Consider the following 14692-nt stretch of genomic DNA (forward strand, 5'->3'; position numbering starts at 1 on the left):
GGGGGGGGTTAAATTGATAGACTGAAAGGATTAAAGGTGATAGACTATTTCAAGCAACGATTAATTAACCTATTATATTCTGCTATTATTTCATCCATATTGAAGTCTTTTTGATTATCATCACTCTTATGTTGTACATTATCGGAATTATGTACCCTGGGATTTCTGGAATTTCTTGCATTATGTTTTGTTTTACCCTAATTTAATTTTTTTCTTTTGTTGTGCATCTGAATTATGAGGTTTGAAACTATTCCCTTACCTACAATCTGATTGTGAATTGATGCACAATTAGTACGAGGAAAACAAACCCTCATATTTCCATATTTTATTCATATTGTTTCCTAACATAATTAAATTTCTACTTCCTAAAAAGTACCTTTTTAGCTTATCAGAGTGTACACTTATAATTTTAATAGGATTTCTGACATCTTGAATCCTAAAATTCACAGGAGAAAATTGGTCTACAATTCTGAATGGACCTGAAACTTTACTTCCTAATTTCCCAACCCTTTTTATACTAGATTTATCATGTAAACAATACTAAATCACCTTGCGCAAATGACTTATACCTTCTGAAACAATTCACATACTGTCCGGTTTTCTGTGAACTTGGTTCTTTATTCATCTTATGAATAACATGAATTTTAGATTTCTATTCATTGTTCAAATGGTTATCCCTAGATGATTCATCATCATCAGATCCTAGAGATCTAGATATGTAATCAGCTACTATTTTCCTTTTCTTGGGATATAAGCCATATCAATATTATATTCCTGCAGTTCCAATGCCCTAATTATAAGCTGATTTTTATCCTTCATGGTACTTAGGAATGACAGAGGCTGGTGATCAGATCTTATTTTAATAGGTTGTCCAAACAATAAGTATCTAAATTTTCTCAATGAAAAAATTATTGCTAGTGCTTCCTTCTCTAGGGTTGAAGAGTTCAATTCTGGACCTGATAATTTCCGACTAATAAAAGCTACTGGCTTAAATTCTTCTCTTTCTTTCTGTTCTAATACTGCAGAAATGCAATCATTTGAAGCTTCAGCTGAAAGATAAAAATTTTTTTACCAAATTTAGGATAAACTGGAGCTTTAGTTAATGCCAGTTTTAGGTTGACAAATTCTTCTTGTTGAGCTTTACCCCAACTGAATCTAACTCCTTTCCTTGTCAAATACACTATGGGTCTCAATAGCTGCAAACAATTAGGAATAAATTTTCTATAAGAATTTAACATGTCAACGAATCTACAAACTTGCTTAACTGTTTTTGGAAGTTTGGCTGATAATATGCCTTCTACATTTGACTGAGTTGGCATAATTCCTTTGTTGCTGATTTTATGGCCTAAATACTCAACTTCTTTTAAGAAAAATTGGCAATTAGAGCACTTTAAAGATAGATTTGCTTCATCTTATCTCTTTACAACATTCCACAGGATTTTTCAATAGCTATCTAGATTCTCTGAATAAATTAGATCATCCTGAAAACAGATGACTCCCTTTCCCAACATATCCTAAAACACAGAATTTGTTAAAGACTGGAATGACATAGCAAAATTTCTTGCAACTTCTGGTAATCTACATAGCTGATATTTCTGCCATCTAGAAGTAAATGCTAAGTATTTTCTCTCTTCTTTCTTCAAATGGATCTGAAAACATCCAGAATTTAAATCCAGTTTTGTAAAATACTGTGCTCCTTCCAAACAGATCAATAATTCCTCAATTTTACACAGAGGAAAATCAATAGGCTTTGTAACCTTATTGATGGCTCTCAAGTCTAAAACAAACCTTAGGCTTCCATTTGGTTTTTCAATTAAGATGAATGGGCTATTCCACTGAGAATTTGACTTCTCAATATTATTATTATTATGTGATACCTCCAGGGAGTCCAAATACTCATCAAGGGAGGCCACCTACTCTACATCTCTCTGTCTCCACTCAATCAACAAACTACAACTATCCACAACTACACCAACACCATCTACTTTCAGCTGCCATCACACTAGTATTTCCACAGACAATCACAAACATCCATTTCCATGGCAGGATTTGAACCCACAGCCTGGAAAGCAGATATGCTAACCACTCGGCCAACCAGGTAGGATACTTAGAGTATATTTATTATCGTATTTTATTTTTATTATATTACTGCAGTAGTTTCTGAAAACGCAGTGGAATCTGTTATTGCCCAATGTAAATAGGAGAATGTGTGCAAACCTGTTTACACAACAACAAAAATGTTCATAGTCAGTTTCTTTGTTAGGGCCTTTTCCAAAAATATAAACATTTTCTTCTTCTTTTCCATACGATCCTTTCTCATCACCCTTATGTAGCATACGATATTATTCCTCACTAAAGTATAAATATTCTTACCTCTTGCAGTTTGATGCACAATTTACTAATTTTTTGTACCAGAGAAAAAAGTTTCTTCTACTACAAATAACAAATATATCCGGCATACTAATGACAGATGAAACTTTCCAATCAACGTTTGCTCAAATATTCCTTTAGAACAGACTGCAATATCTTCTTTTATTTACTAATTACTTGTTGACAGTCTCAAGTCCTGCAGTTTAAAGACTAAAAGTTTTACTATTCCTTTTCGGAATCTACTATTAATATTCTTCCGAAAGTCACATAAAACTAAATAAATTTCATAAGAACAAAATTCCTCCGATCTGCGTTCATAAACTTCCATTAGCTCTCACTCTTGTTTTCATCATTACTTCGATACTGAACACTCTCTCTGTCAGCTGTCGATCACCCATCACATTCCTCGGCAAGCATGCGCACTCCATGAAAGTAGCAAGAGAGAAGTTATGTAATATGGCTGATTCGTATCCGTTAGCATAACGAGAATATCATTATAAAACACGACACTTAAAAATTTCAAACAACAAAAAAGATTGAAAGTAACATAACTATCAAAATCTACTAAGTACATTAAGATTTAAAATACTTTACGTTTCATTTTGACAATAATAATCGTATCAATAACAGGAACACTGCAGGTGCTTATTATGTGTTGCGAAACCAAAATTAATAATATACTAACATAAACAATTTGCAAAACTATTCATAATGTTCAATTATGATTATTTTTACACAATTATGTGTGAACATGCAACATGCCTCTCACATTTCATCAGGTTCTTCTGGAGTGCCTGCATTAAACTTGAGAAAGGAATGATTTGTTTATTATACTTGGTGGGCCTTATACACTCTTGCAGACTCAGATAAATTGCATGAAGTTTTTAACATTTAAAAATGATTAATTTATACAATCACGTTTGATTAATTTTCTTTCTATTAATTCATCATCATCATCAAATTCTTGACATGAACCCTCAACGGGTGTACAGGATATGATAGTACTACATGAAAAATTTACATCATTACTAACTTCCTATCTACAATTTTACTCCAAATCAGACTGTTACTTATCAATTATCAGATCTTATATTTCTATCGTCTAAGGTACTTTGTACCGTAACAATCTCCCTATATTTTGGTCTTCCTCTGGGTCATTTTCCTGCCAACCCGGCAAAGAAAACTTGTTTTGCTAATCTTTCCTCGCCCATTCTGTTCAAGTGACAATACCACCTGAGATTAGCTCTAGTAACGCATTCCTGGATGCTGCCAATGTCAGGTTCTTTCCTAATATCCTCGTTTTTAATATGATATTGACATTGATGCCATCTGTTAAAACCTCTAATCTTTCTCAGAACTCTCATATCTGCGGTCTTTAGTCAAGTGTTTTACTTCTGACCCAGCAGATCCATAAGTTAAAACTGGTTTGAACACTGTCTTGTATATAGCTAATTTAGTGTTCCGACTAATTTCTCTCTTATTCCATATGAATTTATTCCATTGACTTCCTATTATACCAGCTTTATTGATTCTGTTGTTTATTTCATTATTTAATTTACCATCTTCACTAAAAATTTTGCCTAAGTAGCTGAAATGTTTTACTTGTTCCACAGGTTCACCGTTCACAACACAGTTGACATTTTCAACGATTCTACCTATTTTCATGGTCTTTGTTTATTGCTGACCTTCATACCATATATATTACGAAAGTTATTCAATTTATTCAGGGAATCTTGCAAACTTGTAGCGGATTTATTTAGAAGTATAACATCATCCGCATAAAGCAAAGAGCTGACATTAACATCTCCAATTCTGATATCATGTTTAATAGCACTTTCCTTCATAATGTGATCCATATAGATAATGAATAACAGACGGGATAATGTACATCATTGTCTCACACCAGATTTAACATTGAACCATCTTCCTGGACTTCAATTCTAACTGCTGACTTGGAACTCAAATAAAGACTAAGTATTGCTTGATATAATGCCTCAGTGACACCATATAACTGTAGTATTTTGAATAGCTTCTCTCTTGGCACCATGTCATATGCCTTTTCCAAATCGACAAAACTCAAATACAGATCTTTGTTATATTCCCATGATTTCTCGACTATTTGTCGTAAAGTGAAGATCTGATCCTGACAGCCTCTATTTGGCCTGAATCCAGCTTGTTCTTCACCAAGCTTTTCTTCCACAATTCTTCTCAACTGTTTCTCAAGTATACTTGCATAGATCTTGCCAGGAACACTCAGTAGGGAAATACCTCAGTAATTCTAACATTCAGTTTTATTTCCCTTTTTATATATGGGTACTATGAGAGCTCTACTCCAATCATCAGGAATTCGTCCCTCTGTCCAGGCTTTTTGAACTATGCAGTGCAGCCACTGTAAGACTTTTATACAGCATTTCTGGTCGAATATCATCTACTCCTGCTGCCTTTCCACATTTCAAGCCTTTGATGGCTTTTTCTACTTCAAATATGGATATGTATTCTTGACTGCATGCCTGGTCAGTGTTTTTTACCACTGTGCTGTTATCACTGCTTGTTTCATTTAGCAGTTTTTCAAAAGAATTACACCATACTTCAAGGATATCTTTTTCTCCTGTTTTCAGATCACCTTTATCAACTCTAACTCCTTTTACAGCACTCTTTCCTCCATTCCTAAGCTTCTTCAACAACCTCCAGAATATTTTGCCACCTTCTCGATATTTATTTTCTATATTCTTGCCAAAGTCCTCCCATGACTTTTGTTTAGCTAATTTTACACACTGTTTAACTTTCTTACATTTGTCTCTGTATTCTGTAAGAGTAAAAGCTGACTTATTTGCCAGGAACTTTTGGTATGCTTTCTTCTTTTCCTTCACTGCCTCTTTAACTTCCTGTGTCCACCAGGGAGTTCAGATTTTTTTATCCTTACAGACAACCTCATCACATGCCTCTCTGGCAGAATCAATCAATGTTTTTTTCAGAGTTTGCCACTGAATCTCCAAGATTTGATTCCTGTTCTCAAACTATTTCATTTTCTTTTCAATAATCTTTCTGTATTTTAGTCTACAGTTCACATCTGAGAGGTGCTCAACTTTTATTCGCTTTAAAACTTTCTTACATGTTATTCTTTTCAATATGAAATTCAATTTTATCCTGCTCAAGACTAAATAGTGATCACTTCCAATTTCAAATCCTCAGTACACTCTGGTGTCCTGCACCAGGGAGAAAACATCACTATCAACAATAACATAGTCAATGAGACTTTTCTTATTCCTAGCCTCTTCTCTCCATGTGAATTTTTGCACATTTTTATGTTGGAACATGGTATTAGTAATAACCAGTCCATGTCCTGAGCAGAAATCCATCAGGTATTTGCCATTATTATTAGTTTTGCTCTTTTCTCCAAATTTTCCCAAAATATTTTTGTATGTCTGACAATCATTTCCTACTCTGCTATTTAGATCCCCAACAAGGACCAACTTTTCCTTTTTCACTGTGTCAGTTGCTTTCTCTAAAGCAACAAAAAAGTTTTCCACTTCTACCTTAGTAGAACCTTCTGTGGTACCATAGACACAAATAAGTCTCACTGTCCAATTCCACATTCTAATATTTGCCCACATCACTCTACTTGAGACTACCTGCTATTCAAGAAGATTAGCCTCATATTTTGTGTTGAATACTATGGCTACTCCTTCTTTTCATTGATTGTCATTGCTTGAATACAACATTTTGTATTTATTGCTCAGAAAGATCTCCCCAGTTTTTGTGTTTTTTGTTTCAGTCACCCCTATTATGTCGATCTGGTACTTATCTAATTCCTCAGCTAGCTCCATTTTTTTGCCATTCAGGCTTCTTATATTGATAGTACCGATCTTTAACTCTGGTGATGATGAGTTGGGGTGTGTTTCAGATTTGTTCCAATAGCTGACTTTTCACTGTTCACACTGGTTCCCTGGCAAAAACAACGGGGGCCTTGTTTAATCGGATGACGCCCCAGCTGGCATGATATTTTGTCATGTTGTACCATTATTTTGTGTTTTGGTTTAACCAATAAGAATACAATTTGGTCCGCTAAATTCCATATTGCCAGTCCATCCTCGTTCATTCAGTATCCAGGTAGATAGATGGCCAACAGGGTGCACCACGAAAAGGCAAGGATTGGACATTAGGTCAGAATCCCTGGTCAGTTCTCTGCATTCCTTTGAAGGCTATGTGGAGGTCTCATCTCAGTTATACAGCTGTGACTCTTAAGCACCCCTTTTCTATTAATTCTATGAAATAAATACATTCTTATCTGCATGTAGTTAATGATTTTTATTACTAAATCACTTAAGGAATTGAGCAACGTATATAAGAATATAAATTAAATAACACTTTAATAAATATGTGTGATATTTTGGCAACGTCACATTGCCATCTTCAAAAGGAACTTACAAAAAAGGCACGTGCACGTAGGCACTACAACACAGTAACTGAGAATGAAGTGAGGAAGCTATTGTTTTCCTAAAAGTCCTGATGGTTCCCCCTAGTGGGCTATGCAGGTGTTCTTGGCCGTTTGGCTGAAGGTCTGCTGATGTATGCTTCCCCAAATTTGCTGAGGTTTGGAGAGTTCCTTAGGACTGAGGCTGATTCCATGAATCGTCTTTCGAATTTGAACTTGCTACGGTGTATTATTGTAGCTTTCTTCCACCGTATTCTGTGGCGTGTATCCAGAGCATGGTCTGCAAGACCTGAGTAGCTGTACTTGTGAAACCGGATGTAGTTCTTTTGTTCCGAAATTCTGATATTCGCTGTCCTGCCTGTTTGGTCAAAGTAAGACAGTTTACAGCTGCAAAGGACCTGGTATACACCAGGTGGGTCTAGGGGAAGTGGTTGGTCTTTAGTGGAGCGGATAAGGGATGCCAATTTTCTGTATAGTCTGTAACCGGAGATCAAGTCATGTTTTTTTTAAGATTTTGGTAATTTTTTCTGAGGTGCCTCGGATGTAGGGAATGGTGATGGATTTAGAGTAATCCTTGTGCGTGTGTGTGTGGGGGGGGGGGGGGGAATAGCAATTGGCTGAGAAGTGTTGGGGATGTGATTTAATTCAGTGTTTAGGGCCTTGTCGTTTGAACAGATTAGTTTAGCCCTGTTGTATAGTGTTTTCTCCACTCCATATTGTTGTGAGGGGAGGGATTGTTGGTGAATGTACCTGTCTGTATGGGTGGGTTTTCTATAAACTGAGAAAACCAAGGTTTCATCAGGTTGGTGGGTGACTAGTGTGTCTAGGAAAGGGAGGCTGTTGTTTTCCTCTTTTTCCAGAGTGAACTTGATTCTGGGATGTTGGTTGTTTGAGTGTGTTAAGAAGGAGAGGAGTGTATCAGAGAATGTGGCCAAATAGTGAACACATCATCAATGTAGCGAAACCATATGGTTGGTTTTTGTGAGTTCCTTTTGAAGATGGCAACGTGACATTGCCGAAATATCAGAAGTATTTATTGAAGTATTATTTAATTTATATTTTTATATACATTGTCAATTCCTTAAGTGATTTAGTAATGCATAACCAATGTATAAGCTTATTTATCTACGAGAGTTAATGATTTTATTGATTACTTTTTTTAAAAAAATTTGCTTTTTGTAGTTATATTTATTACTTTATCTCCCCAGTAATGGGGAGATAAAGTAATAAATTAATAAAGTAATAAAGTCATACTGTGCCAAACCCATTGGCTTGGCACAGTATGACCTTTGCTGTCTTTGTACCAATAAACTTCCAACCAACCTTCACGTATCATTTTTCTTTTCTATTTTGGAAAAAGAAAATTGGTATGTGAAGAAATACTTCGCCACATTCATTACTTGAGGAATGAATGTAGTGAAGTATTTCTTCACAGAGACCATGGTTCTCAAACTATTCAAGAAATGCAACGATAGATTTATTCTGTTTCTCTAATCACCTCCATATACACAGGACAGATGGGTCATTGTTTTTTTTTAAACTTCTCATGGATGGAGTTGATATTCTTTTTAAAAAAAAAAAGCTATAGCTTAATAGGTTTGTCACAGATTTATTGATGTACAACTGTAAAGAATTTATGTGATTCGTTGATAAGACACTTAACACATTCATGAGAATATTCATATGCAAGTAAAGAACAAAGTGCAGAATACACAACTGCATATGTAGGTACTGTAGTTCATGATAATGTAATTCCAACCTTTCTCTTGAGCACTAAATTTACAGGATCAGACTAGTACACCTGCACCATCATCATCACCAAATTCCTAAATTCCATCTTCAATGGACGGTCCAGCATATTATGGCTTAACTATTTGAAAAGTTTACATCATTACCAACTTTTTATTCATGATTTTCCTCAAAATTAATCAATTATCAGTCAGACTCTGATAGCATCAGATCCTATAGTCTTCTAATTCACATCTGTTCTTTAAATTAAAGAACATCAATATTATATTGATTACAACAAACCTCAGAAGTCTGGTCTAGCACAACACAGTATTAGCACTACCCATAATATCCAGTGGGATAAAGCTTTTCTCCTTCATAGATGCATTTTTAAATATGAACGCCTCTTTAAAGAAAGTTGTGAAGCTATTTTACACTGACCAAATTTAAATCGAAATGATTGTCTCTATCTCTCGAAGATCTGAGAGTCTTTTATTTTAGGTAATCATTAAAAAAACCAATTTCATTAAATATTAATTATTTATTAATTTCTTTCATTTCCTAGCTCATGACAACAATGTATTTTAACAGGTGATCCACTGAATGTTCGTTACTCGTATTCCATTCCTATCTGTTTGTAACACTGAAGATGTACTATTAGTTTTAGTATGAAATATCTGTACCTTATTTATTAATTAAAAGTTATTACTGTGGATTTAAGTGTTTTTAATAATCACCAACTTATAGTCAATGTGTTTAAAAATGTATTTGTAGGCTTTGAATGTGTTTTGGATATACATCCAGGACACATACAAATTTGATAATTTGGTGATTTTGATGTAATTTGCTGATTTTTTGATGCACTAAATATTTAAAGTGAGATTTCAAGTATGACATCTCACTTGGAATATTTAGTATGGAAATTCTGTTTTAATTCTCACATTGTTTTATATTTCTTTTTGTTTTATACAATGAGAGCCCTCCAACAATCACCTGGAATTTAACTCTGTAATCAGGTTAAAACTGAAATATCCAATGTAGCCACTTAAAACTTTTATATACCTCCATATTTCACTATTGGTAGTCAATTCTCATCTACTCCAGCTGCTCTTTCTATATTTCAGGTTTTCCAGTCACCATTATCATCTATGATTCCTTTCATATTTTTTCCTCCATTTCCATTATTTTTCAACAGCCAATATTTATCTTATATATTCTGCCTATTCTTGCAATAACATTTCTTTACCTGATTTGTACAGCACTTTGCTTTATTATATTTTTCTCTGTATTTTCTAAGAGAACATGCTGATTTATGTGCTAGGAACTTTTGATATTTCTTTTTTCCCATGACCGTCTCCTTAACTACCTGATGCTACTTGAATTCTGATTTTTCCATCCTTGCTGACAATTTCACCAAACGAATCCTTGGCTGAATCAATCAAGCTTTTCTTCAGTTTGCCAGAAAGTTTCTGGCATTTTTTTCTTGAATAATATTTGCATAACTGAGTCTACAGTTCAGCTCTGAAAGCAACTCTGTTTTTGTTCTTCTTAAATTAAATAATGATATCATACTGAATGAAAGTTAACCTGCTGCGCAATATGATATTCGATTTTAACCTGCTTAAAACTAAATGGTGATCAATTCCTATTTCAAATTTCCTATATACAGGGGATCCTCGACCTACGTCGTCCTCGACATGCGTCATTTCAACTTTATGGCGGTAATCCCATAAATAATTTAAAAAATAAATTTCGACTTGAAGCAGCACAACATAAAATTCAAACGTCGCAGGCGAACTTCTTTGTGAGCGCAGTGGAAGAATACGCCATTACGTGGCGTTTGTTTGGGAGAGGTGACGTAGCTTGGGTCCCAGCATACACTCTTTGGGTAACGCATGCTTTGTTTACATCCGCTCTCTAAATTTTGTGTTTGTGTTTTTTTGTGACTTTTTACCCTTCAATATGGATCCCAAACATAAGACAGCTCTTCCGATGGCAGTGTGTCGAAGAAAAGGAAAGCCATTACATTAGAAGTGAAATTATAATTATTAAAAACGCAAAAAAGGGAGAAAGGCCAACGAACATCGGCCACGCGTTGAACTTAAGTCATACCACAGTTGGGACTATCAAGGATAAAGTTCGCATCCTTAAACACGTGAAAGATTGGCGTCCAAGAAATCAACTGTGATTACGAAAAAACGTAGTAGGCTCATGGTTGAGATGGAAAGGCTTCTTGTTCTTTGGCTGGAAGATGAGAGCTTCTGGCATCTCATGGGGAGGAGTTGTCAGCAGAAGACCTCATTCAGTTAGAGAAGCAGCTGATGGAGAAGGAGGAAACGGTTCCAACCCCTGAACCCAGGAGATTCATCACCAAGGGCTTGGCAGAAGGTTTGCCCTCATTGAGGATGGGCTGGCCAAGTTTGAGGCTAAGGATCCCAACACTGCTAGGAACACAAAGGTCTTCTTAGGAGTTATGGATTGCCTGCAGTGTTATAGGGAGATATACGAGGAGAATGGTATCATTCCAGACTAGCCTGGAACGTTTATTCATGAAGGTAGAGAGGCGTGCAGCAAGTGCTCGTACCTCAACTGTCTCTTCAACCACAGGATAAAAGGTAAAGAATTGTCTTCATTTTTTTTTTTTAATCATCTGTACAGAATGTACAGTTTCATTTGTCATTTTGGGGATTGTTCTCATTTTTATGTTTGTTTTTTTATTACAGTTTCATTTTTGTCATTTTCTGTACTATACAGTAATTATGTTCTCCCTTTCATTTTCCTATGGCCTAGTTCTGTTTCTTGATATATGCGGACTTTAGGGTGTTTTAAGTTAGTTAAGTAACTTAGGCTATGGTAATTCCGACTTGCATCGAAAATCACCTTACATCGGTCCGTAGGAATGGATCTCCGACATAACTCGAGGACCCCCTGTACTATATCTTCTCTGGAACCAGTGTCAATTGTAGAATAAGCCACTGGGACTTATTTTGTTTCTTGTGTCTTCCCTCTATATCAATTTATGGTATTAGTAATGACTAATAATTAGAACAGAAAACTAACAGATACATACCATAATTATTAGATTTGGTCTTTTCTCCAAATTTTACCCAACATTTTTGTTATGCATAGTATTCATTTACCGCTCTTCTATTAAGATCAATCAATAAGGACCAACTTATCCTTTTACTTTGTGTCAGCTGCCTCCTCTAATGACTAGAAAAATTCCTCCCTTTCCTCCTTAGTCGAATCAACTGTGGGACTATATGCACAAATCAGTCAATTTCTGTCCGCGTGGTTAGCCTAGTGGCTGTACCCTTCGCAATCATATGACTGAGGAAGGAGTGTCCCAGGTTTGATTCCTGTCGAAGATGTGAGGAATTTAAGGATCTTCCTCAGCCATAGCCAAGTTAGCTGGTCTTAGGTGCGGGCAGTAGGGTTTTTTCCGCCAGTTTATCTGGCGTTTTTCATCCCGCAAAGCAGGAAAACTGGCCCCATGAACACACACGGATCTACAGCCATAAATACCTAATCACCCATGAGGAGGCTCAACTTACCCCAATAGGAACAGGGAAGAAAAAGGGAGGAAACTCCATATGAATAAATAAATAAATAAAGTCAATTTCTCAATTTTGATGTTTGCCTATATCGCTCTACTATATTGCCTGCCATTCAAGAAGTTTATTCTCATGTTTAGTTTCTTTAAATCTAAGGCTTCTCCTGCCTTTCTCTGATCACTATTGCCTGAATATAACTTCTTGTAATGGTTATTTATTTAGCCATCTGTTTTTGTCTTCTTTGCTTTAGTAGCATTATGTTGCCTCAGTACTTCTCCAGTTCCACTTTGTTTTTTGTTTATATCTCTTACGTTAATAGTAATCTAGAGTATGTATTCATTTAACACATATAATATGTAACATTTTACATTGGTGTGTGTGTGTGCATAAAGGAAATAAATATGTGTGGTGCAGCCAGAATGGATATGTTCCTTTAAGCAAGAAAGAACTTCATATGAATCATGTCAAATGAGAGGAGAAAATTTTTTAAGCTTTTTATGAGCAACTGAATTAACTTGTCTTAAACAAAGTTGACTATTTTATCTACCCTATACCTTAGTTTTCTCGCAGATAGACAAACATATTCAACAAAGACTAAATATACATGTCTACAAGCAGGTGTATTTCCAAGCTATACATTCAAGGAATAGCTTGATGCCTATAAAGGATAATAAAACTCATTCTGTGACCAGTAAGTTAACTAGTTTTAAAAAAAATTAAATAAAATAAAAATTAAAAAATTGAAAACTTACCGTGTTTTAACAGACCTGGAAGTATTTAATGCAGTAAAATGAGTGAGGAAGACATCTAAAAAAAGGGGAAAAAAAGCCATATAATAATATATACATAACTATACATAAATGTGCATATGTGTTTGAATGCTGTGTAGCATTACTTCTATATATTTAACTTAAAGGCCATACTACAAATTCTACCACTTTTTTTTTTGTCTTCATTTAAATTTAATTTTTTGTTTTCTTCCTGATATATCTATTGTCATATGCTATATTGCTTTTTTTCTTTTTCTAAAGTAAAGAAACCAACTTTTTTTTTTTTTAGTCAACTGTTTATTATTATTATCCGAGACCTCCAGGCAGTCAAGGACTCATTGAGAGAGGCTATAAATAACCCAAAACAGCTTCCATACCTTCCCTTAAATTCATTCAGCAAGATGCACTCAGTACTCCTAAAAGCAACTTTTCCACTCACTCACTGTTCTCTGAGAGAAAAACCAAGCTGTTACCCCTTTCTTGACTGCGAACAAACTTAAATTACATGGAAGTTCCAGTGTTCTCTTTCTGCCTTCCATATAACAAAAAATTTCATCAGAGGCTGTCCTATAATATCCATTCAAAAGTTTCTAGACCTCTCTCATATCACCCCGCTGGCTTCTGTTAACAAGTCTATAATCCACATACTTTCAATCTGTCATCACAGTTTAAATCCCATAAACAAGATATAATCTTCGTAACTTTTCTTTGCACCCTTTCCATAGCTTCTTTACCCCCCCCCCCCCCGGAATCTGAAAGACTAAATCTGCACACAATAATCCAGGCGCGGATTATTGTGTGCAGATTTAGCAAGGCCTTATAAAAAGGCAAAATGACTTCCTTATCCTTACACGTCAAGGTTCGCTTCAACATTGCAATTATCCTCTGAGTGTATTTACAACTTTTGCTATGTGACGTTTGAACTTCAAATTCCTTTTGAACACCAATACCCCTTGCCTCCTCAGTTTTGTGTAGCATAAACCCACTAATATAATATGCCACTCGACCTCTAATCATTTTAAAGTGCATTACAGATTTGGTCTGAAAAGTTCTCGGCCTAACAAGAAAAAACAAATTTATAATTTTAAAATTATTTTTATTTTCAACATAATCTCCATTAAGACTAATATATTATTCCAATGATGCTCCAGCCATTATCCCATCCCTGTAGTGTTTCTCAGTAAGATCTGCATAATACCCCTCTACAGCTGCAATCACCTCTTGATCCAAAGAAAACACTGACCAGCGAGGAAGAGTTTTGGGAAGAGAGAAAAGTCAAAGGGAGACAAACCTGGGGAATAGGGTGGATGTTCCAACAATTCATAGTGCAGATCCCTTAATTTTCCCATTGCCAAAACACCTTTGTGGGGATTGTCCTGATGAAAGATGATTTTTTTTTCTTCTGCAAACCAGGTCTTTTCTCACAAATTTTTTTCAGTAGTTTGTTAAAGTGCATCATCACTATTATTATTTCATAGCAACTGGAGTCCATGAACATGTCACAGGGCCTCCAATTTTACACAACATAGAATATTATACTTATCTTGAATTGTCTTAATATCATAAGACAATATGAGTCTAATAGCACATTCAATTATTCATTCTGTACACAAAGAATCAACTTCTCACTCACTGGTTGACATTATTTTTACATAGTTTTGAGGATTTGTAATCCACAATTCATAATTATGGGTTACAAATAATTATCATCCATAATTAATTTAATAAATTTAGTTTAATCCTTTATCCAAGCGTGAGCAAACAAAGTTTGTGCCTGAAAGTATCTTCAGGACTGGGATAAGGTGGTACAACACCAGGGCACTCCTTGCAAAGGT

The 14692-nt window shown here is 35.1% G+C and overlaps 1 protein-coding gene across 1 annotated transcript in view; it reads right to left on the minus strand.

Moving 5' to 3' along the window:
* Positions 1-14692, minus strand: part of ash1 (histone-lysine N-methyltransferase ash1) — a 585771-nt gene that overhangs the window by 275659 nt on the left and 295420 nt on the right. The window contains exon 14 of the mRNA XM_090395574.1: positions 12840-12894. Within this exon, the coding sequence (XP_090251700.1) occupies positions 12840-12894 (55 nt within the window). The remainder of the gene's footprint in view (positions 1-12839; positions 12895-14692) is intronic.

Source organism: Typopeltis vanoorti, chromosome 7 (genome assembly GCF_054136105.1).
Source record: "Typopeltis vanoorti isolate ZY-2024b chromosome 7, IOZ_Tvanoo_1.0, whole genome shotgun sequence".
Lineage (NCBI taxonomy): Eukaryota > Metazoa > Arthropoda > Arachnida > Uropygi > Thelyphonidae > Typopeltis > Typopeltis vanoorti.